The sequence below is a fragment of the Pseudochaenichthys georgianus genome, chromosome 7 (assembly GCF_902827115.2).
Source record: "Pseudochaenichthys georgianus chromosome 7, fPseGeo1.2, whole genome shotgun sequence".
Taxonomy (NCBI): domain Eukaryota; kingdom Metazoa; phylum Chordata; class Actinopteri; order Perciformes; family Channichthyidae; genus Pseudochaenichthys; species Pseudochaenichthys georgianus.
In genome coordinates, this window is record NC_047509.1 from 44,999,602 (window position 1) to 45,024,677 (window position 25,076).

General features: G+C 42.5%; 1 protein-coding gene across 1 annotated transcript; it reads left to right on the forward strand.

Moving 5' to 3' along the window:
- The first annotated feature begins 518 nt into the window (after window positions 1-518).
- Window positions 519-11,336, forward strand: sntb2 (syntrophin, beta 2). The gene is made up of 5 exons (XM_034086240.2): window positions 519-561; window positions 728-794; window positions 1,400-1,596; window positions 9,015-9,205; window positions 10,784-11,336. The coding sequence occupies exons 1-5, from the start codon at window positions 519-521 to the stop codon at window positions 10,874-10,876; spliced, it is 591 nt and encodes a 196-aa protein (XP_033942131.1). The 3' UTR covers window positions 10,877-11,336.
- Window positions 11,337-25,076: the final 13,740 nt, after the last annotated feature.

The following is a 25,076-nucleotide window of genomic DNA, read 5'->3' on the forward strand; positions in this document are numbered from 1 at the left end:
TTCCAACACCATCCTAGTTTTACAAACAATGATTAAAGTCAAACTGTGACTGTGAGCTACTCCAATATATCCCTGTACACTGGAATCTCTGTCAGTATGCCCACCAACTGTAACTTCCATCACTTCAACTGTTCATTGTTAAATAGTGCTGCACAATATTCAAATTGTAGTCAAAATCACAAGAGGCACAGTTTTTAATATACTGTTTACTAAATACTGCGCTTCCTATGTATGACATAGCTACGGCAACATACAGTATGTGTAAATATAAACTATTCTGAATTAAGGTTTATGGCATTTTATAGATGACCCTGCCTACAAATAAGATTAACACAGACAGAAAAAAAACATCTTTGTTTTAGATCTTCTTAAATAATCACTACATGATCATTTAAAATATAACATTATTAATCATAATTGGGCTAACAGACAGCTCAGTGGTTAAAGCTGGTGGCCCACATACATCCAGTGTCCGCTGCCTAGTACAAGGGTTTGAATCCAGCTCTCCAAACATCCCAATGCGCTTCCCTTTGTCTCCCACCGTCAGCACTGTATCTCTCAGTAAGGCACCTTCTGGTCCAAAACATATTTAAAAATAATAACACTGAAGTCTCCTCCTGACTGTCTCCTCCTGACTTTCTCCCTCAGGTTCAGCTAGAAGGTTGGACGACAGCAGTATAAGCCCGTTGTCATGGCGCTGACAGAGAAGGACATCCTGCTGTTTCAGGCGGTGGCCGTGGAGCAGAGAGTCCTGGTCCACGCCTCTGCTCACCACACCCACTGCTGGCCACAAGGTGAGGGGCAGGCTAGAGCCGTAAGGATCAAAGTTCACGGTCCTCAAACTGTAATCAAATCATTCCTTCATGGTACAGATAGTAATATTAAAATGCATTTTGATATGACAATTTTCCAACGTACAATACGGGTTGCATAATTCATTGTAAAATGTATGGACATGTGCCATATTGCAGTAAGCATAATATGAAGTTAATCCTAGATATCTAAATGGAAGCATTGTTGAGATGCAGAGAGGTGTGAGCTTTCTAACATACCTTGTTTGCCTACAGTAATTTAGTGTTTTTATATGATTTCCAGGTCGACACAATCTCTTTTAGCCTTCTGCAATATACAATCATAGCACGCATCAATGTATCCCAGATACTGGACAGTGCAGAGACTCACTGACCTATAAACATGCTTTAAAAGAAATAATGAACAAAATGAAAAGAAACAGTAACAAGGTTGTTGGTGTTTACCTCGAGGATGTGCATGCCCTCGTCCTCAGAAAGAGCACGAACTAGACGGGTCAGTGTTGTGTCATGGACAGCAAGAGGAGCTTAACACTGACTATTATCCATGTGCTAGATGATACTGTGCCCTCACACATGTCTCCCCTCAGGCTGGTTCACTCTGGCAGTGCTCGGGGGTCTCCTGCTCAGGGGTCAGACCTGGTGTTTGCCACCCGGACGGGCACAGGGCGGGGCATCGAGTCCCACATCTTCAGAGTGGAGACCCACTGGGACCTGTCGTCATGGATGCGAGCCCTCGTGCAGGGGGCGCACGCCGCGGCTGAGCTCATCAAAGAAGTCTCCATCGGTGAGTGTGAGCATGAGTGATTCCAGTTTAGAGTCAGCAGTGAAATACCTGAGGACATCGATCCTGGTCGCCTTAAGGCCAGAACCAGCTTCCATGGAAACATGTTCTCATTTCATTTCAAACCTTTATTTATACAGATAAATCCCATTGAGATCATTGATCTCTTTTTCAAGGGAGACCTGCTCAAGTAGTTCCACATGAAACATAAAAGCATAAACAGAACAACAAAAGGACATCATTACATAACTATCCACATAAACAGGTACCAACAGCTTCCGATTGAGTAGCATCCAACCGTTTAACCGTTCTAATTTTCTAACTGTTAAACATGGTTTTCTTTCTTTTAATTAATTATTTTGTGTGTTTTGTATTTCTTCTCAATGTATTGTGTTTTCTCTGTTTGATCCTGTAAAGCACTTTGAATTGCATTACTGTATGAATTGTGCTATACAAATAAATTGCCTTGCCTTGCCTTGTTGTTTGAAACGTGCATGGCTGTTGCTCTTATATGTATAACTTATAGCAGGCTGAACATTGGAACATCTCCTCTGTATTGTTGTATAATTCAAACATGTCGGGATACCTTCCAGTATTGGCTAACTTATAAGCAGGGGTGCACATAACTTGTTTGCCCTGGTTCTCAAAGGAGCACCTGGAGATGTTGCTTGAAGCGCACTTCCTTAAAATGAAATAAACCGTACCTTTTGAGGGGTTCTTGACTTTATGAACAGGGGGAGGTGCGCTAGTGAGCACGCTCATGAACTGTTCGCCGGAGCCTCGCAGCGGGGTTACTGTGCGGAGCACATATAGCAGACCCTTCACGCGATAGCGAGGGGTAGAGCGAGGGATCGCAGTTGCTGTCGTGCTCGCAGGCAGATACAAAAAATGTAACCTAAATGGCTCGCGAATTATACTTTGTAAAGTCTATGTGTGGGAAACCCTGCTATCTTACCAGTTCTTATGCAACTCACACATCTCTCTCTCTCTCTCTCTCTCTCTCTCTCAATTCAATTCAAAGGGGCTTTATTGGCATGGAAGTTAAATTAAACAATGTTGCCAAAGCATCACAATACAAAATAATTAACAACATTAACATACATTTCAAATGTTTACATATTATTGATGATATATATACAGTGATATAATTACATTTCAATGTGTGGTGTGTGTGTGTGTGTGTGTGTGTGTGTGTGTGTGTGTGTGTGTGTGTGTGTGTGTGTGTGTGTGTGTGTGTGTGTGTGTGTGTGTGTGTGTGTGTGTGTGTGTGGTGTGTGTGTGTGTGTGTGTGTGTGTGTGTGTGTGTGTGTGTGTGTGTGTGTGTGTGTGTGTGTGTGTGTGTGTGTGTGTGTGTGTGTGTGTGTGTGTGTCATTCACTGTCCCTCAGGTTGTGGCATGAGTATACATATTGGGCAGCAAGGTGTGCCTTGTCTCCTTCTCCTAGGAGTACTCTCAGTCTTGAGAGGTCATCAACCTCCTTGAAACCTGGGATCACAGAGTTCAACTTGTTCCAGTAAACGCTCCTTACTTCGTTGAATGTTTGGCACTTCAGGAGGAAGTGCATCTCTGTCTCGGTCTCACCTGTCGTACAGTGACCACACGTTCTGTTCTCTTTTGGTCGCCAGGATCTTTTGGGTCTTCCTGTTTCGATTGCCAGTCTGTGGTCACTGAGCCTGTGCTTGGTTAGGATCTGTCTCTGCTTTCTGTCTCTGACAGCAGAGAGATATTCTGCCAGCTCGTACTCTCTGTTTAGAGCCAGGTAACATTCTAATCTGCTTTGGCTTCTCGTCTCGTCTTCCCAATGTTGTAAATAATTGTCTTTACATTGTGCTATAATGCGTTTGACTGCGATTGGTGTTTGGAGAGCAGAGCTGCTGAGAGACTGGTCAGAGTGGCTCTGAGAGGGGGCAGCTAGCCTCAGCACCAGCTGCCATAGGGGACTCTTCTCTGGGTCAGCTCTTGGCTCTGAGAGGGGGCAGCTAGCCTCAGCACCAGCTGCCATAGGGGACTCTTCTCTGGGTCAGCTCTTGGCTCTGAGAGGGGGCAGCTAGCCTCAGCACCAGCTGCCATAGGGGACTCTTCTCTGGGGTCAGCTCTTGGCTCTGGAGGGCTTTGGAGTGGAGGGTGTCTCGGGGGCTGGATCTAAGGTGGTTACAGAATGCTAGTGCTCTCTTCTGAGTGTTGATGATCAGAAGGTATCTGCCTAATTCTGCTCTACATGCATTTGTTGGTGTTTTTCTCTGAACACGTAAAATGTATCTGCAGAACTCTTCATGTAAAGACTCTGCTGGATGTTTGTCCCAGCGGGCATAGCTCTGGTGACTGAGTGGACCCCACACTTCACTACCGTACAGCGCAATGGGCTGGATCACACTATCAAAGATTTTGAGCCAGATTTTAACTGGAATTTGGACATTATAAAATGTTCTCTTAATTGCATTTAGAGCTCTTCTGGCTCTCTCTCTGAGTGCATTCACTGCCATGTTGAAACTTCCCGATGCTGTTATGGTGAAACCGAGGTAGGTGTAACTCATGCTATGTTCGATGATATGATTGTTTATGGTAAACTGGTATTTGTTCTCCTGACATCTGGGGCGTTTTTGGAAAACCATGACATTAGTTTTTCTTCATATTGACTGCCAGGGCCCAGTCCTTACAGTACTGGTCTACTATGTCCAGCTGCTGTTGGAGTCCTTGTTCAGTAGGAGACAGCAGAACAAGGTCATCAGCATAAAGCAGACACTTCACCTCTCTATCTAGGAGGGAGAGGCCAGGAGCAGCATATCTCTCTCTCTCTCTCTCTCTCTCTCTCGGAGGGAGAGGCCAGGAGCAGCACAGTGATCCAACTGAACAGCAAGTTCATTTATATATATATTAAATAAAGTGGGACTTAAATTGCAACCCTGACGAACGCCTCTTCTCTGGGTGAAGAATTCAGTTTGTTTGTCTCCAATTTTAACAGCACATTTATTCTCTAAATACATTGATTTAACCAGATCGTACATTTTGCCCCCTATACCACAATGTAGAAGTCTATAATAGAGCCCTTCGTGCCAAATAGAGTCGAAAGCTTTTTTGAAATCAATGAAACAAGTGAATATTTTACCATGTTGTGTTTGGTGTACATGTTTGTTAACTAAAGTGTGAAGGGTGTACACATGGTCGGTGGTGCGGTGTTTTGGAAGGAAGCCAATTCGATTTTTACTCAAGATGGATTGTTGGTTAAGGAAATCTTGTATTCTTTTATTTAGAATGCTACAGAATAATGTCCCCAGACAGCTGCTGACACAGATGCCACGGTAGTTATTAGGGTCTGATTTGTCTCCACTCTTATGAATGGGGGAAATGAGCCCTTTGCACCAGATGAAAACATCCTGACTGCAATACGATGCTGAACAGCTTGAACACTGTCCCTGCATCTCTGGGGTGCTGCATCGGAGCATTTCGTTTTTAATGTTGTCTGGGCCACAAGCTTTCCTTGGCCGGAGAGATTGTGTCTGTGTGGTCAACTCTTGTCCACACAGTCATTGGGAAATCAAGAGGGTTTTGGTTGTCTTTAATAGTTTCTTCTAATGTTTGGAGTTTCTCTTTTGTAATACACTGATTTGAATTTATTAGATTTATTGGTATGTCTTTGTACAAACTTTCAAAATGTTCTCTCCAGATGTCACCGTTTGGATGGGTAATGCTTGTGGTTGTTTTGTGTTGAAGTTGTTCCACAGATCCCAGAATTGATTTTGATCAATGGCTTTCTCAATATCCTCAAGTTTCATGTGGGTATAATTTTGTTTTTTGTTCCTTATTGTACATTTATATTTGTTTAAGACGTCATTGTATCTAATGCGTAAGGCTGGGTTGTTTGGTTGCCGATGTTTTTCATTTGCTATTTTTCTCTTTTCTGATGGTCTTGCATTCTTGGTCAAACCATTTGTCAGCGTTTTGCCTTTTAACAGGCTTCTGCTTTTGCTTTATAAGGTCAGCTTTAATAGCTGCCTTGTGAAATATCATATTGATATAATCAATGGCCATGTTTACACCATCTTTGGTAGGACCATATTGATTTTGGTCAAATAGTGACATGTCATTCATCAGATCAGGTGAGTTCAAGGCCATGGTGAATTTGTCTCCACTGTCTGGGGCCCATCTGTAAGTAGGATGTCATGTGTACAGCTTACTGGGTTCCCTTGTTGTGTCTCTCATTGGACCTGAGAGTTTAAAGAACACATTGATTTGGTTGTGGTCTGAAAAGGGGGATTGCTGTCTGACAGTGAATGCACTGATAGTGGAGGGGTCCATGTCAGTGATTGCATAGTCTACTACACTAGACCCTAGAGCTGAGGAGTATGTGAATCTCCCTAAAGAGTCCCCTCTGAACCTCCCGTTCACTATGTACAGGCCTAAGGCCCGACAGAGATGCACTATCTCTTTGCCATTCTGATTGATTTCAGAGTCAAGGCTGTTCCGATGGCTGACGGTTGGTGTGGTAAACAGGGGGGGTTCACCAAATACATGGTGGCTGCCCTGTGGGTCTATGACATCAGGTTCAATTCCTGTTCGTCCGTTCAGATCTCCAGTTAGAAGCACATTTCCCTGGGCCTGAAAATAGGCGATTTCTGAATGGAGAGTTTCAAAAATGTCTTCTTCAAAATAAGGAGAATCTACTGGGGGAATATAAATAGCACACACGTATAGATTCCTGTCAGTTATGCCCAGGGTTTGATCTAACCTTAGCCAAATGTGGGATTTACCTTGTTTTACTACTGAGATCTGACGGCAAAGATCTCCTTTATACCACACCAAGATCCCCCCCGATGTTCTGCCCTTGCGTATGTGTTTTGATTTTATAGAGGGCACCATGACTTCATTATAACCTGGAGGACAGTGAGTGAGCAGATCATTTTTACACCATGTTTCTGTTAATATAATTAGATCAACATCTTTGATAGATTCTAAGAACTCTGGATTCTCACTCTTGACCTCAAAGGTTGAGGAGTGGAGTCCCTGAATATTCCAACAGCTTATATGAAAAGAACGCATCTTTTTTTTCAAAAACAAACAATCAAAATGAACCTGTATAGTGAGACAAATATATATAAAAAAAATATATATATATTTTCACTAATATTACTATTACTACTGATTACTACGATAACATATATATGTAATGTCTTAGCTGGACAGAAGTCGGGTGCACAGGGTGTGCAGCATTATCCTGATGTCTCCCAGTTCAGAGGTAGCAGGGGGAGGGAGGGTGGCAGCAGGCTGGGCTACAACTGCAGCATAGCTCCGCTGCTGTAGGCGGGGAGGGAGACGAGGAGCAGCTGTTGCTGCATATCTCTGCTGCTGATGTTGTGCAGGTCTCTCTCTCTCTCTCTCTCTCTCTCTCTCTCTCTCTGTCTCTCTCTCTCTCTCTCTCTCTCTCTCTCTGTTGGTGCACAAATGCACCTTTTTTCAAAAGATCCGGTGCTCTTTTTTTGGCGGGGCACCCGTTATGTGCAGCCCTGCTTATAATGACGAAAATGTTCCTATGTTAACATGATAATATAAAGTGTGGCCTTCAATTAGAGAACAAAAAAGAGCAAATTATTTCATTCACAAATTTCTACCGTGTTATGTTTTTTTAATGACAGGGTGCTATATAAAAATTATATTTAATTTTTAAATATAAAAGAGCAGTTGTACAGTTATAACACATGTTTCACTTACATTAGGCTGTATCACAGACAACAACCCTTTAACACTAAGGACATGCTGTGGTAGACTGTAGCTTTATTTATTCATGGTCTGTACACTCCACCGTGAGATGTGGAAAGTGTTGTATTTGATGAAAAATAACAATGGACTATCTTCAGATAAAAACTCTGCTGGTGTCTTGGTCCTCTCCGCTCAGTGTGATCTGCTGCTGAATGACAACACTAAACACAGAGAGTAAAACAAACAGAAGTCATAAAACATAAATGAAATCACATCAAATAAAAAGAGTTTTTTGTAATGATTGAACAGAGGAGACAGAGTTGGCAGCCCTGATCTCCAGACAGGTCGTCCAAAGTCAGGAGCTCTGACAGCAGAGACTGGGGAGTTCAGGGGGGGGCATGTGTCAGATACATGTTTTAAAAGGTCAGATACATAGTTTGGATCAAGGCCTGAGCAATAAGATCTTTAAATCAATTCTGAAAACATGTGGAGGCGTGTGGTGCAGTGGATTGTGCGTTGGTGTTGGGTTCAGGAGGTCACAGGTTCAAACCCCACTGCAGTCAGCATGTCGTTGTGTCCCTGAGACCCTTCACCCCAAAGTGCTGTAGTCCGTAGGGATCGCCCACAGTGCTGAGTATGGAAGTCGCTTTGGATAAAAGCGTCTAACAAGTGACATGTGATCTGAAAACAAGGCGGATACAAAAACTGATTCAAGATACATCTGAAATAATTTTTAATTCAGATTTAAGGTTCCGTCCCCAGTAAACAGCACATGTTGTTTTTGTCACTGTGCGTGCGTGCGTGGTTAGTGTCAGTACACAGCGATCAGCAGCAGCAGCAGTGTGTCGTGTGAAACAGACATACAATGTGTTCATGTAGATATGCCTTTACAGGTCAGTGAGAGGAAGCTCTGAGCTTCTCTGTGGAAAGCAGAAGTGGGTCCAGCAGAGGGGAATGTTTCCTCTGAGCTGAGCAGCAGCTGGCCTTTCTCCCTTTGTCCTTCTCTTCTCTGTCTTGCTCCAGTTGTACAGGAAGAAGTACCAGTGATACATGGAAATGCTCCATGATCACATAACGTCCCAGTTGAATCTGCACCAGGCAGGACTTTTATATTCAAGATACTTTAAACTTCTGCGACAAAGAGGAACAACCCACCATAGATTAGTTTATTTCTATGATTTTTGAGGCGACAACATTCACTTGTATATTAATATCATACTTCCAGAGATTGAGAGGAAGACATTTAGTCTGCTGTCAACACATGGCAGTTATTATGCTCCACATTTTTTGGAACAAGCTCCCAGAAAACTTCAGGTCAGCTGCAACTCACTTCTTTTCCATGTTTCCTTTCTGCTGCCGGCTGCTGCCACGATCCAATCAAATAACTCGTGTAACTTACACTGCGCTGCAACTCTCTTCCATTCTATACCTTGTTTTCATTGTATTGTCTTTTAATGACTGGTTTTTACATGTTACCCTAATGCTTCTAATGTTTGCTGTAAAGCACTTTAAAACACATGTGTGGAAATGTACTGTCTACATCATTCTGCCTTGCCTTGCCTATGTACGTTTTCCGTGCTGATATGAATATGTGCACTTCATAATATTACTCAGCGTACATGAAGGCTGCACCTTAACGTGCACTCACACCTGCTGTTCTTATAATAATACTTTTCCTTTATAATGCGCTTTTCTACATTTTTACAATTGTAAATCTCTCTCTCCAGGCTGCACCTTGAGCCGGCAGGATGTGCGTCTGACGCTGCACTACGAGAAGGGCTTCACTGTGACCAAGGAGCAGGTGGACCCAGCGGGGGGGGCCGTGCTCTTCAGGTACCCCTACGAGAAGCTCCGGATGTCCGCAGACGATGGAATACGCAACCTCTACCTGGACTTTGGAGGTCCAGAGGGAGAGATGGTGAGATACAAGAATAAGATGTTAGCTGTTTCCTGATAGGACCTCTGGGTAATGTCTGCCCGCACAACATTCCTTTCAACAGAACAGTCAGAAGCGACCTCACTTATAGGAAATACTCAGGTTTGATTGAACTTACAGATGAAGATTGTTCAGGAGGCACGGCATTTCCCAGAATACACCGCTGTCACGCAGCCAGCTGCTAAACTTGGTCAACAACAACTGAAATAATTTCTTGCCTTGAATTTGTTTGACGATTTTAACATCATGCCCTTGCTGACAGAAACTTCAACATCTGGTATTCTCTCCATTTACATGCATTTAGTTTTTTACTTCCATAAAGAATCATCCACACCGACATTAGACACACTCATCAGGAGCTGGCAGTCAGACCTCGCTTTGAATGATCCAGACATACAGCTCCTCGAGGGAATGTGCTATCTGTTACGTTTTGGGCATTTCCAGGGTTATGTAACCAGTCGAATTTAACATTTACAAATTCCAGTCACAATATGGCAAAGCAGGAACGTCAGTAAATAGGTCCGCACTGATCAATCAACAAATGAGAGTGGACCTTCTGCTTTATTTGAAGAAAAGCATCTGAGTGGTGTCTCGGACCCCACTGCTGATACGTATTGTGTTACTATAGTTACTGTTGTACTTCATTCACTCCAACTTTCTTGTAGCAAAAGTAGCGTCTACTGTTTTATCCGCATCACATTGCAGTGCAAACGCTTTGGTGTAACATTAATGACTTGACTGTGTGACCATGGATGAGAGGAAATACATTAGAATTATTCAATATGTAGAATAATATAGAATCTGTTCCACCATCAATGTCTTTATTTATGATTTCTAACGTTACTATAGTAGTTGATGGAAACCCGTGCTCCTTCTGTCCTTGTGGTGAGCTTTATACAGCACATGTTCACTGTGCGCTAAACTGTCACGATCACTTTTCAACTTTTCAACATGTTTATATTCACCTTGACCATGGTTTGAACTTAAATGTAAAAAAAATGCTAATGAATTTCTACATTTTGAAATGTATAAATCAATAGTTTTGATCTCTTTTAATGCCATTAGGCTCAAATCGTGTGCAATGGAAACGTATTCTAGCGAATGGAATCTAATGGAAACATTCTAGTGAACACTGTCTGTGTGTGGATTAGGGTTGAAGGGGAACTCCAACAGTTTCAAACACCTGAGAGATGCACCCTGACAACTAAAATGACTCATCATAACATATCTTCAATGAACGAGATTAGCATTGTGGGTAACGTAGGGGCCACGTTTTAAAAGACGACAGCGTGGAATAAAAAATATGTTATATCTCAGAATAGAACATGGAAACTCGTTTTTTTCTTCTCCTCCTCCCCTCCTCTCCTTTCCTCTCCTCTCCTCTCTCCTCTCCTCTCCCCCTCCTTTCCTCCTCCCTCTCTTCTCTCCTCTCCTCTCTCCTCTCCCTCTCCTCTCCTCTCTTTCCATCTCCTCCTCTCTCTCCTCTCCCCCTCCTCTCCTCTCCTCTCTTTCATCTCCTCCTCTCCTCCTCTCCTCTCTCCTCTCCTCCCCCTCCTCCAGGTGTTTGACCTCCACTCAGGTCCCAAGCCGGTGGTGTTTGTCCTCCACTCCTTCCTGTCAGCGAAGCTCACTCGTATGGGCCTCTTGACGTGAGACGGCAACGGCAGCGGCAACGGCAGCGGCAACGGCAGCGGCAACGGCGAGGAGACGCTCCGTAAATACTGATACTTTTCTTTAGTTTCTTTTTCCGACTCCTCCATTCAGAGCTGAAGCTTTGGAGTGAGGGAGATTAGACCACAAGTGTTGATTGCCAAACATCTCCTCGGCATCTGGAATCATTTGTTTTGCAGATAAAAGGAAGTGGCACTTTGCTTGAAGTGATGAGAGACAAAACAGGCTTTTAAAAATCATTCCATGCATTCACTTGTATTCCAAGATGTGCTCATGAGATTCCACTTCAAGCAAAGTGTTATTGATATTAAGGGATGGACATTTTGTTAGACAATAAGCACAGAATGGTGAAAGCTCCCTGTTTTACTCTCTGCCTTTCATTCCACCACAGCCTTCCAATGTTCAGGGCTCTAATGTGTGTGTGTGTGTGTGTGTGTGTGTGTGTGTGGTGTGTGTGTGTGTGTGTGTGTGTGTGTGTGTGTGTGTGTGTGTGTGTGTGTGTGTGTGTGTGTGTGTGTGTGTGTGTGTGTGTGTGTGTGTGTGTGTGTGTGTGTGTGTGTGTGTGTGTGTGTGTGTGTGTGTGTGTGTGGTGTGTGTGTGTGTGTGTGTGTGTGTGTGTGTGTGTGTGTGTGTGCTACACCCTTCGGTTGGCTGATGGTGTGCCTGCTGTCTGACGGCACCTTCTAGCACATTATCCTAACCTACTGTTGTAATCAAGTGCCAACAGTGCCTTCCTACACGTAGTTACACTCTTTGTAAAGTATTTTTTATTCACACAGTGAGAGAGTTTGAAGATTTCGACATGGCCGAGCTATAGTATTACTCTTAGTGTAACCGTGTTACTTTGTTTTTATGTTGTTTTTAAAGTCTTATGATAAGCATGACATTAAACTCTGTATCAGATGATGACATCTGAACATGTGTTCATGTGTTCCCCCTTTTTGACCTTTGCTGCCACGTCATGTCTCTGTCATCTCATTCCATTTCTCTTGAGTTTCCTGGTCCCTTGTTACCTGCCTAAAGCAGTTTCTCTGACCAAGCGATCACTGCAGTCAATGTAGACACGCTTTCTTTTACATTCCTTTTAATTTGCTGTCTGAAATGTTTTTTACAAATATATGTTTTACTCTTGGTCCACTGACTTGCCTTCTTCTGGAGCTTTCATGGCCTCATCTGTCATCCATCTGCTTCCAGTGTAGCAGTAACCTTTAAGATCAGCTGATCACAGAAATCATCACAATGATATAAAGAGGTGGTTCTAGACCAATTTTATGAAAACAAAACACATCCATGGTAACTTCGGCTCAAGTTAAAGCACAGTCTTTGCACCATCACCGTTGGTTTTATAATAGACTCTTTTTTCAGAGGCGGGGCACAGGGTGGTCCAAGCCCAGTGTTATAAGGGCACTGGCCCCTGTGAGCCCCCCCCTAGAACTGCCCCTGCAAAGAGCAGCCGATCAAAGACAAGGATTTACCTTAAATCTTCTGTATTGTTTAGTCTTAGTAAACGTATTACATTTAAAGCAGTTAGACAGGATCTTATCCTTTAAAAATATATGTAATGTTTTAATAATGACAATACTACTATAATAATATTTCATATTATCCAAAAAAGGGTTAAAATAGTAGGAAGTTGAATTTGAAACAATGAAAAACAAACTTTCTGAAGCAGAACAAATACTGTTGCTGTTGTTTGAGTTACATCAGATAATATAGAACCTTTTGTATCATATTTTAATGTTGCTTATTCCAAAAGATCTATTGTTTATGTACTGCAGCCGTCAAAAATCCACCTTGAACCACTTGGCTCTCTCACGTGGAAGAGTATAAAAGGAGTAAAACTGATTTTTTTTTTACTTTTTTCTTTCACTTAAATCCAAAATGTCACTTTAAGTGGCATGATCAACTCAGGCCCTGGTGCTGTTCGTTCAGGTCTTGCTGTTTTTTAGTATGCATTTTTCAATTATTGCCTGAAAAAATGCAGAGTTGGTGTGAGAGAAAGTGATGTTAGGCAGGCACCAATGTAGTGCTGTTATTGAGATGGAGGGTGAGTGAAGTCATGTGACGAGCACTGAGCAAACTCAATGGATTGATGAAGAGCATCAGATGCAGTTGAAAGCTCTGGTTAAAGCCACTAATGGACCTCGGGTTAATGTTATTTGCTAATCTACTATGCCCAAGCAATTATGATTCAGTCTCTAAAGGAAGGTTGGCTCGTCAATGAGCTCCAGGTGACTGGAATGGAGACATTTCCATACCCTTCAGCTGTTCATGGTGCGTGTTCCTGAGCGAGCCTTCCCTTCAGTAGAGCCTCTGTTCTTTGGGCCTCTAACAATGTCCCATTGTTTCCCCTCATCGTGCAACACAGAACCAGATATCCCGTCTGTCCGCGGATAAGGAACACAGTCACAGTCTGTACGACCTTCATTCTGTTTGGGACAGTGTCCTTGTGATGGTTTGGACACTTTTTTCATTCTATAGTAAATGCATAAAACAAACTGAAACATTGACATTAATAAAATGCATTAGGTCAACAGATTTCACATAACTGTATTAAGTTAGTGAAGGCAATAATATTAAGTTTAAATAAGTTCAACTTAATATTATTGCTTGTTAACCTTGTAAATCTGTTGACATAATACATTTAATTAAAGTCAACGTGTTGGTTTCTCAGTGTGGGCTGTGATAAAGACTGGCAGGCTTCACTTCCCCTCGTGTGTTCCAGTTAGATCCGGCCTGACGGAAAGTGTTGTTCCTGTGTTGCTCTCCATCCTTCCCCACCACACCTTTACTCCATGTTAGTCCTGTCCTCTCACACACCGCACAGATCTGATTGTCTTAAGTTGGTCAACCTTCAACAAGCGACAGGCCGTCCCTCTTTAAACTCGGTGCACTAACTCTGTGAATGTCCACCTCTCCTCTGCTTCTTCCACGTGATGATGTTCGCCTCCTTTCTGTGATTGTGGCTCCTGTCTATGCAATGCAAAGAAAGGGTTTTGAACCAAAGGTAGTTTTTGTGGCAGCTTGCGTCCAACACAATCATTGAACTGAGGGGTCTCGGCAGAATAAAGTGCTGCTGCCTCAACCCGTCATATGCAATGTATTTTAGACTTCCTTCCAAGATACTTACAGCCTATAATGTATGATAGCAATGTAATAATCACAAATGTGAACTACCAATAAAACTGTTACAAATTACAGACATTTCTGTGTGGTTTGTTTTCATGATTTAGACATTGGTTTTACATTTATAATTTATTCAATATGAACATGTCATTGTACCTATTGATTGTTTTACTGGGTTTGGGTGCACATGTTTTTTAAAGCCCAGACAAAGGTGGAAGAGCACCAGCAAAGTCACAACTAACAATGACCAAGGGTTGTGTCCTCGAGATTTAGTCTCTTATTTGCCCTCAAAGTGCACCAGATTGATACCTTTCACCTTTAATGTTCCTGTTTTCATGTTATTATCCTCCAAAGTGTTAGATAAACACTGACGGATTCACAGCTGACCAGAAGTGATATCCATTGAGAAATTACATCTCAACATGTATCAGATTTTATCAGATATATATCGTATCTTTTAGCTCTATGTTTTCATAAGGTCTTGCAAGTGCAAGTTTTTGAATGCTGTACACACAAAAAAAGGTATAAAACGTATACAAATCTCAATATTATGCTTTTAAATTGTGTTAGCATGATTCTGGTGGTAACATTTCCACCAGAACTACAGCTTTGTTAGGAGCTCTGCTGCTATCTGGTGGACTACAGGCTGTGAACCGTTAACAAGAAGCTGAGCATGTATCAACATCTGAAACTAGAGAAATCTACATGATTGTGGGATATATAGCATATTGTGTAGCATTTTCGGATATATTTCACACATTTTCTTTGTTATGTGTAAATGTGTATGTAATATTGAAAAGATTTGCTCAACAACTATATAATGTATAGAGTATATGTATATATATATACTCAGGGCCGTATTCACCATATACATTGGGGGGGACACATCCCCCCCAATATTCAGATACACTCAAAATGTCCCCCCCCCCCCCCCAATAAATAGCACAAAAAAAAATATTCATTTTAATTTTTTGATTTTTTAATTAAAATAAAATTATAGCTATTAGCTATTCTATGACTTCTTTATTTTGGTTTTTTGTATACTTGAAAATCTATATTTTCTGTTATTGTGAACTTCACCAAAATGATATTTCTTTTCATATGTAAATTGGTTCCTTATGCTGTACCCGCGGGTGTATTTCGCTGTTGCACGTCTGAGTCCACCTTCAGTTAGCTTGATTCTCCAAGCAGGTCAGTCATGTTTTAATTTGCCCTCCATCAGTTCTGGTATCTTTTCTAATTAGCCCTAAAGTAATCTATATTATTTTATTTCGTAATGGTAATGTTAATGAACCCTCCGGTTTAGCTTATTTGTGTAAGTAACTTGTAGTTCTGATGTTAAAACCGAACTTTTCAGGAATAGTAGCTAACTAGCTGTGGGCTAGCTGGTTTCAGTTGTTAGCCAGGGTTTGGCGGGCTAGTGTCAGTATATAATATAGATATCAATATAGATGTTGTTAAAGTAAATTCAGATTGAACATAGTAAAAAAAATGTAAATGATAGTGTCCGTGCAAAAAATAAACCATTACTTATTGTGAAAACCACCCTTGAATGATGGGATAGTAGACTAAAAGCTTTAGGGATCCAAACTATAACATATAATAAGTACCCTGTATCAAGATTGATGCAAAACAAGTATTTCCAAGGCACACCTTTATATGATCATTATAGTTATACAAAATAACAGAATAACAGGTATGAAATCATTCCAACTCATACTACAGTTTAAAAAGGGAGTGATTTGTAAAATATGCATAAAGAAAAAGTAAATCTGTTCAGTTCTGTTTCACATGGGTGTTGTTGAGATGTATCCATAGATTTAGTCCCTAATGTTGCTCTCAAAGTGCACCAGATTGATGGTTTTAACTTCAACAGTTAAAAACAAATCTTCCCGGGGGAGCATGCCCCCGGACCCCCCTAGAGGAGGTTAGGTCCCCCGCCCGCCCACACCCCCCGTCAAATTGTCCCACCCACATTGAGGATGCTTCCTACAACCATGCTTGAGACACAGTTTTATGACTATTGTTGTGTTTTGCCCCCACGGGCAGGGGCATGGGGTTTAACAGGTTTTAAAGTATCCAATGTGTTTGTTATTTTGTATGTATTTTCCTTTAGAATGGCAGGAAATTAGTATTCAAATTTGTATTGAATTTTTGGTCCCCCCCAATGTTGACTCCATGAATACGGCCCTGTATATACTCTATACATTATATAGTTGTTGAGAACGAAAGGTATTTGTAAGGTAAATATGTAGGCTGTACATATACATGGCATAATGTATTTGCCATTTTCTCAATTTGTTATTTAGCAGTAAAATATATAAATGATTAATAATGTCAAAATATAAAAATGTAATGAAATTACAATTATCAACACCCTATCCATAAAATTGTTATATTGATGTGGTTGGTGAATGTGTGATATTGTGATGATTTAGTACATAAGCTAGTCATTTAAAATTTTATTTTTATAAGGTGTAACCGGAAGTTGTCTCCATCAACTAGCTTGTGGTTGTGTCGGGCCGATGCAGAGCTGTAATATTGGCTTAGGCTAGCAAGCTAACGTATTAGCCTCTGTTTGTCATGTAAAGAACAGTCGGTACCGACACAACACAGGGCTGTTAACGAATTATTGTATTCACATATCCGCCTTTGGAGCAAGAGGATAGAAACGTGAGAGGCGAGCACAAGAAGGAGATGAAATGACAACGTCAACGTTACAGGTACAGTTGTTACCGTTTAACTGGTTACACCGGGGAACTCGTTACGTTACGTTAACGGTAGGCTTTGACGAGCCATTGTCGAATAACCAGGAAATACACATTTCGATCGCTTCTTTTGTTGTTTACATTTATCTGTTGGTATATTTGGCTCCATAGGAACACATTGATGCACATTCAGTACCAGTGTGTGAGGTTGTGGTTGCGATGCCGATATCCAGACGCGGACAGCGAGGACTACAACATGACAATGAGGTGACTGGGGAGGTCTGTTCAAAACATTGCAAACGTGAATAAATCATTTCAAATATGTATTTGTCTCCGACTTTCATTTGCACATCGTTGTTAATGTGATGTTTAGTAGCTTTGATAGCTGTCCATACCTCCAGACAGCCTAAAGTAAGACACAAGTTGTTTACTCAGCCCGAATGCAGCATCAAGATCCGTGGCCAGCTGTGATCCTCTCCGATTAACTTGTGACAGGACTTCTTTAACTATTTGTGGCTTCCCTTATGGGGACAAATTGGAGGTCCCCATAAGGGGGATCATTAATTTTAGGGTGAAGTTTAGGATTAGGGTAAGGGTTAGGGTTAGGCATGTGTTGGTTAAGGAAATGCATGTAATGTCCCCTGAAGTGGTGTGTGTGTGTGTGTGTGTGTGTGTGTGTGTGTGTGTGTGTGTGTGTGTGTGTGTGTGTGTGTGTGTGTGTGTGTGTGTGTGTGTGTGTGTGTGTGTGTGTGTGTGTGTGTGTGTGTGTGTGTGTGTGTGTGTGTGTGTGTGTGTGTGTGTGTGTGTGTGTGTGTGTGTGTGTGTGTGTGAGAGAATAGCTGTAGGGCTAACCAAGAGGGGATGGATTCAGGAGTTGTTAAACTGATGGATTTTATGATCCACGATATTTATGCTGATGGTTTGAAAAAAAGAAAATTGTTGACAATTATCCTCTATTATCTTGTATGGATATATCTGGTATATTGCTCATTTTCCATAAAAGAAAAACATTTATTTGAGTTTGATGCATACAAATGTTGCAAATGTATTATCCCTTCGATCTACACACGGCATCTATTGCACGTCTGTCCGTCCTGGGAGAGGGATCCCTCCTCTGCTGCTCTCCCTGAGGTTTCTCCCATGTTCCCTTTAAACTGTGGGTTTTCTCTGGAAGTGTTTCCTTGTACGATGTGAGGGTCTAAGGACAGAGGGTCTGAGGACAGAGGGTCTGAGGACAGAGGGTCTAAGGACAGAGGGTGTCGTATTGTCATACTGATATTCTGTACACACTGTGAAGACCACTGAGACAAATGTAACATTTGTGATATTGGGCTATAAATAAACATTGATTGATTGATTGACAAATACTGTAGATGATGATTGTTGAAAATGCACTTTTACCATAAAACGCCAGCACGACCAGTTGGTTGAGGCTCACAAAAACAAAACTGTGTAGACAGTAAAAAAAAAGTAGTTTGTGTCCCATTTGATAAAAGAATGCAAACAAATACTTTTTCCATAGATTTTTTTCTTGGTCTGCCAATTAAAGGGTTAAGCCTATATGTTTAAACAATTCTGTCTGCCTTCCATTGCACCATGAGGACCCACTGATATAAAATGCTTAAAGGGAAATGGAAACACTTTTCAAACTGCTTTCCATGCGACAATATTACCATTAGGAAATGTATTTATCTAGTCTATTTCCAATGTAAACGATCGAGATACGCGAATTTACTTTTTGAAATACGTGCCTAATGACCATGGGCGCTTCCATTGCTCCGGGACTTTTCCAGTGACGTCACTGATTGGGTACGGCTTCCTGGGCCAAAGCTCAATAACAAACAACATGGCATGCAATGCACCAGTAGTTTACATTACAAGAAAACGGTCGTCGTCAGGAGTTTATTGTATTGCCCCAGGCTGCACAAATGGATTTTATACAAAGAAGGAAGAAGTACATTTCCATAGGCTGCCACTAAAGGATGAGAAGCTGCTCAAAGTCCAGTCTGGATGCCTGGTTCAATACAAAACATTGGATTTGAAGCCAGGATCTGTTCCCACAATATTCGATTTCTCAACGTATGCAGTCGGGAACACCGACCGTCCCAGCACGTCGGCCGCGCAAGACAATGACAGTGTCAACAAACGTGAAGTTCGAGCCACCAAACGAGTTGCTTCAGCTGCCGAGAGAGAGGTACATATTGCAGCACTACCAGATTACTAGCTCACACATGTATTTACTGACACAGTGTGACCTTATTAATTAACGCAATCGCGTCCAAACTAAATGGTAGCTATTATTATGACGCACAATAGAGAATTGGGGGTGTTCTATAGCTCAACTAATTAAACTGGCATACACACGCTCATCTGTCGAAAACAGCCTAAAAAGGCTAGTATTGCTATTGATGGATGGTATTGCAGGACCCAGAGCGCACGGAGCACAGAGCGGACAGCAGATAACGGAATTGCAGTTGTATTGCTTATAGATTATCAGAACATTTCAAAGGGGACACAGCCCCATTGGATATTAACCTATGGATTAACTACATCATCGTTTTTATCGTTGTAATGCCATTGAAGACCAGTTTAGACCAGACAATGAGGAAGGTAAGCCGTTAGCCTGGCGTATGTTAGTACCTAGCGCCACTTGTTTTGATGTACGTTTTTGTGGATAACCTCGCGAGTTTGTATCTTCCAGTGTTGAGGTGGGCACCGTTAGATTCTGTGTCTCCTTGCGATCATAAACGATGTGTTGGATGTGCGGCTAGGATAAGTAATAAGGGAGCTATCGGTGCAGTAATAGGTTAGCATTTTCGCTCGGGGCTAATTCAGAGGCTCACTGTTAGCATTGTGTTTTTTTAATTTTTTTATTCCGGATCGTATGCCACTCTATTCGACCGAATCGGTTCATAAGCATAGGCCATGGGATGCCTGGTAACTGTAGATGCTTCCACATCAATGTCATCTGCCGACGAATAGTCAAATTCATCGTTCAAAACGTCGATCTCATTGCAAAATTCCTCCATCGCTGCCATATCTGCTACGTTGTGTTGACTTTCGGTGGAGCGAAAACACAGCCAGTGACGTCACCATTTGGGACTCCCCTAATGGCGGCGGCCTGGTCCCGGAATTCCCCACCCGGCCGGCGGATAATTAATTTTCTTTTGGCGAGTAATATCATATACAATAAATATTACGATCAATATCCATTGTAAAATGAATAAACTACCGGAATATTATAACTGTAATTGGTGTTTCCTTTCCCCTTTAACTGCCTAAGTTGCAACTATGCACTTTTTGGTGCGCCAGCTTCACATATTTTTGGCTACATTTAAAGTGCCAAATGTAAGTTTAGATATTATGCAATGCAACGTTTTTCTTGGCCTACATCAGTGTTGTCTTTCCTTCTATAAAGAAGGAAAGACAACACTGATAGTTATGTTTCAGAATAACATTTATTGGAAATTGTTGGGGAAATATCACTTTTCACCAGTTTGAGCTTCAGCCTCAGGACCCATGTGTCTGTGGTCCTCTCCAGAAGGGAAGGAGTCATCACATACAGAGCATCAACTAGTTCCTGAGCAGTGTCCTTCACACGCTGATATCCAAGAGAGGGAGTCACACAGTCACAAGATGGAGGAACAGAAAGCAGTATTCAATGTTTACTTCAGATTAGCTCCACGTCAGAATGAGCATGCTTGATGTCTCTCTCCATAGAGGCTGAGTCATCATGTTAATCACATAGCTATCATCTGCCTCAAGCAGTCCTGGTGCTCTTCTGGGTCATCACACATCCTGTCATGTTCTCAGCTACAGCTGGGATACCTTTGTCATCATGTTACTCACATAGCTATCATATGCCTAAAGGGAGGCATGTGGCGCAGTGGGTTAGTGCGTTGGTGTTCGGATCAGGGACACTTCACCCCAAATTGCTCCTGTGGGGATTGTCCACAGTATTGAGTATGTAAGTCGCTTTGGATAAAAGTGTCTAACAAGTAACATGTCATGTGATGTAAAACAGTCCTGATGCTCTTCTATTTATTTAATGGTTTATTTAGCAGGGGCAATGCACAGTAATGAACACTTAAAACATTAAAATGTATCAAGCGTAACAGTGCCAGATTTAGCTTTCAGCTAATTTCCATCCCTCACATAAAACAATTAAGAACATTACATTTTACAAACATAGCAAAAACAAAATACATGATATGCAAAAAGTGCAAAAGAGCAAGAGCAGCATACACAAGTATTTATGACATGGCAATACAATGTAGCAGCAACGACATATAAAGTGCAGGAGAAGCCTCTTGTCAGGAGACAGCCGGCTACCACCAGGACTGTACAGCAGTGGTCGGATGAGGTCGAGGAGGAGCTGAGGGAGTGCTACAGGTCAACAGACTGGGACATGTTTCTGAGGGTTCACGGTGAGGACATAAATGGACTTTCCCATTGCATCACCGACTACATCCGCTTCTGTGAGGAGAGCATTGTACCCACCAAAAAGGTGAGATGCTTCCCAAACAACAAGCCCTGGATCAATGGGCACATTAAGGCCCTCTTGAACAGGAAGAAGAGGGCTTTCATGGCGAGAGACACTGAGAGGGCTAAGACTGTACAGAGGGAGCTGAAGAAGGAGCTACGGGCAGCCAAGGAGAAATACAGAGATAAGTTGGAGAGTCGTCTGGAGGCCAATAGCTCTAGAGAAGTCTGGGGAGGGGTGAGGAAAATCACCGGGTACAAACAATCAAGCACGGCTGTGCAAGGGACCCCTGAAGGTGCAAATGAGCTAAACCTGTTCTTCAACCGGTTTGACCATCCCATCTCCAGCTCAACAGGACAGCAGGGGTTCCCAAACCCTAGCACCTCTTCTTCTTCTTCTCCAAACACACCCATCTCCACTCCAGGGGGGGCATCAGCCACTCCCAGCAGTTTCACACCCCTAATAATCACCACCGGACAAGTTAAGAATCAGCTATCGAAGATCAACGTGAGGAAGGCAAGGGGTCCAGACAACACCAACCCCCGAGTGCTCAAGGCGTGTGCCGGTCAATTAGCAGGAGTTTTTCGGCACCTCTTCAGTCTCTCTTTGAGGCTGATGAAGGTGCCGGAAATCTGGAAGACCTCCTGCATTGTCCCAGTGCCCAAAAAGACACGCCCCAGCACCCCAGGAGACTACAGGCCTGTTGCTCTGACTTCACACGTCATGAAGGTCTTTGAGAGACTGATTCTGCAGCACCTCAAACCCCGCGTGTGTGACTCCATGGACCCTCTACAGTTTGCCTACCAGGAAAACATTGGTGTAGAGGATGCTATCACCTACATGCTCCACAGAGCCTACACACAGCTGGAGAAGCCGCACAGCTCACTGAGAATTATGTTCTTCGACTTCTCCAGCGCCTTCAACACGATCCGGCCACACCTGCTGGCTGAGAAGCTGTCAGGGATGCAGGTGGACCGCAGCCTGGTGGCCTGGATCACAGACTACCTCACCAGCAGACCTCAGTATGTCAGACTGCAGGGCAGCGTGTCTGACGTGCTGCTGAGCAACACCGGAGCCCCCCAGGGAACTGTGCTGTCACCTTTTCTGTTCACTCTCTACACCTCCGACTTCCGCTTCAACTCCGGCTCGTGCCACCTACAGAAGTTCTCTGACGACTCCTCCATTGTCAGCTGCATCACAGATGACGATGAGGAGGAGTACAGGGCCCTGGTGGAGAACTTCATAGGCTGGTGTGACAACAATCACCTCCAGCTCAACATCAGCAAGACTAAGGAGCTGGTGGTGGACTTCAGGCGGAGCAGCAAGAGGCCTCTGACCCCCATCACCATCAGGGGGGAGGATGTGGAGGTGGTGAGCAGCTACAAGTTCCTGGGAGTGCACTTGAACCACAAACTGGACTGGACAGACAACACCGATGCTCTCTTCAGGAAGGGACAGATCAAGCTATTCTTCCTGAGGAGGCTCAGGTCCTTCAACGTGTGCACGAGGCTGCTGCAGATGTTCTACCAGTCTGCGGTGGCCAGTGTGCTCTTCTTTGCCGTGGTGTGCTGGGGTGGAAACACAAACACTAGGGACACTGGCAGGCTGAACAAGCTGGTGAGGAAGGCTAGCTCTGTGGGAGTACAACAGGACAATCTGGAGGAGGTGGCAGAGGGGAGGACGAGGAGGAAGCTCGACAGCATCCTAGAGAACCCCTCCCACCCACTCCACGCAGAGCTAGTGAAGACGAGGAGTACGTTCAGCCACAGACTCATCCCTCCACCACAACGCACCAAGCGCCTCGGACAGTCCTTTGTGCCTGTAGCCATCAGGCTGCACAACAAGGGGTTAATGATGATAAAGAAATCAAATTAAATCACTGGTCCATAAATATACACTGTTTTCACAACCCATGTTAACTTGTCACTTTAACTTATTATGCACTTTATAACTTAGATGATGACGAAATATGTATATATGCTGACAGTTATTTTACTCTTATTTTTATTTATCTCCTATTTTTATAGTCTTTTATTATTATTATCATTATTTCCTTGATTTTATGTTATTGATTTTAGATTTTATTGATCTGTGTGAATCTTTGCTGTACTGTTTTTTTTCACGCTTACTCTGTTGCTGCTTTGTACAACTGAATTTCCCCTCGGGGATTAATAAAGGTTCATCTTATCTTATCTTATCTTATAAAAGATAAAAGTGCTACATAAAGTGCAAGAGGAGATACCCCTGTGTTAGTAGGCTTATCTCTATCTATATCTGTCTCGCTATCTATCTCTAGTAGCCATAACTATCGTTATGAGAGGTTCCTATAGAAGTTACTTTCAATTACACTGATACAATATGGTTATTTGTTTAATTTAATAACCAAACAGTGTTTCTTTAGTGTTGATGGCATATCTTTTTGTGTATTTCTTTATTTATATTCCAAAGCAAATTCCTCTTCTTTGTAAAAAAAGAAATTCAGATTTATTAGAAGCATTCTGTTGTTAATTGCAGTTTTGAAGTCATATTATGACAGGAGACTTTAACATGCAGAGACCTCACATTAATGTTTGGTAACCATGGTAATTAAGGTAATTAAGGTAAGGAAAAAGCTATTACAGATGAGCACTCAATGTTCTTTCCTAAGTTCAGATATTGAAGTGTATTACACAAAACTAAAATGAACTCCTACACTTTAACATGTGCTGTGAAAAAAGTTTCTGTTCAAACAGGAAGTGCAAGCTAACTTGTTGAATCCATATGGATGCTCTTTGATGCTTTTACACAACTATCGAAATATGAACAATTTATTGCTTTTATACCATGATTGTTTCCTAGTACGAACCAAAAGAGCTCACTAGTATGGGCTCAGAACAGTCTCATAATACACGCATGCACACAGAAGGATTCAAACTTGTATTTCCGGATCCACACTTGTGTTTTTCAATGCACACACAAATGTGTTCCGTTTCATATTCATGTAAAGAAAATCCAAATACAGAAAAAAGTTTTACATGTGTATTTTTGATCCTCACATATTTGTTTTCCGTTTAAAACCTCTGCACCTGCAAACACAACCCGCTCTCTGTGCACGGATCGCTGCGCATTCGTGTGTGGGTTTTTGAGACTCCCCTGACGGTCAGCCGATTCGTACTTGTGATTTTTTCTATTATCTCCTCCATTCTAAGCCAATCACATGAGCCCCACGAGGGTATGATTTCTTGCGTTCATGACGTAGCGCTTCATGTACGCATTTTGCGCAGTCCGGTCAGCTCGCTAAACAGAGGGCGGAGCTTCAGGTGATCATGCAGAGCTGCGTGTCTCCATCAGACTCAGCAGCTGATCTGATCTCTCTCTCGCGTCCGGTTACACTTCACTCGCGTTTATGTCCATATCGATCAGATCCAGCTCTCCTGATCGGCCTTTATAGAGAGCACCGATCAAACTATTAAGAGTGAATATCGGCCGATACTGACCGGCGGGGCTCCCCCCGTTAACAGGTCACTGTCTAGCACTGGCTTCGTAGTGCACTGATCGATTAGGCTAAGCTAACCTGTAGCTGCTCCCTCCACACTCACAACAACTTCATACAGACATAAATAAGGCAGCTGTATTCGCCATACAGGAAACACACATTTAAAACGGTTTTGCCTGCCGTTTTTTTGCACACAAGCATTCATCAATGGTTTAGAAAGTGGCGCTGTACCTTAATAATATAAAGACTTGTATTTGCGTGCATTTCCTGTTCGGAAAGTGGCGCTGTGCTGAAAGTGGAGGGTGTCCTGAGATTAGCGCCTGCAGGCTCCATGGAGCTGTCAGCCCCGGACTGCGCAAAATGCGTACATGAAGCGCTACGTCATGAACG

Excerpts from the sequence above, each read along its gene's own strand:
- sntb2 (XM_034086240.2), top strand. The coding sequence starts at position 519 with ATGCGCTTCCCTTTGTCTCCCACCGTCAGCACTGTATCTCTCA. Across the intron at positions 795-1,399 it reads CACCCACTGCTGGCCACAAG|GCTGGTTCACTCTGGCAGTG; the intron begins GTGAGGGGCAGG and ends GTCTCCCCTCAG. Across the intron at positions 9,206-10,783 it reads GAGGTCCAGAGGGAGAGATG|GTGTTTGACCTCCACTCAGG; the intron begins GTGAGATACAAG and ends CCCCTCCTCCAG.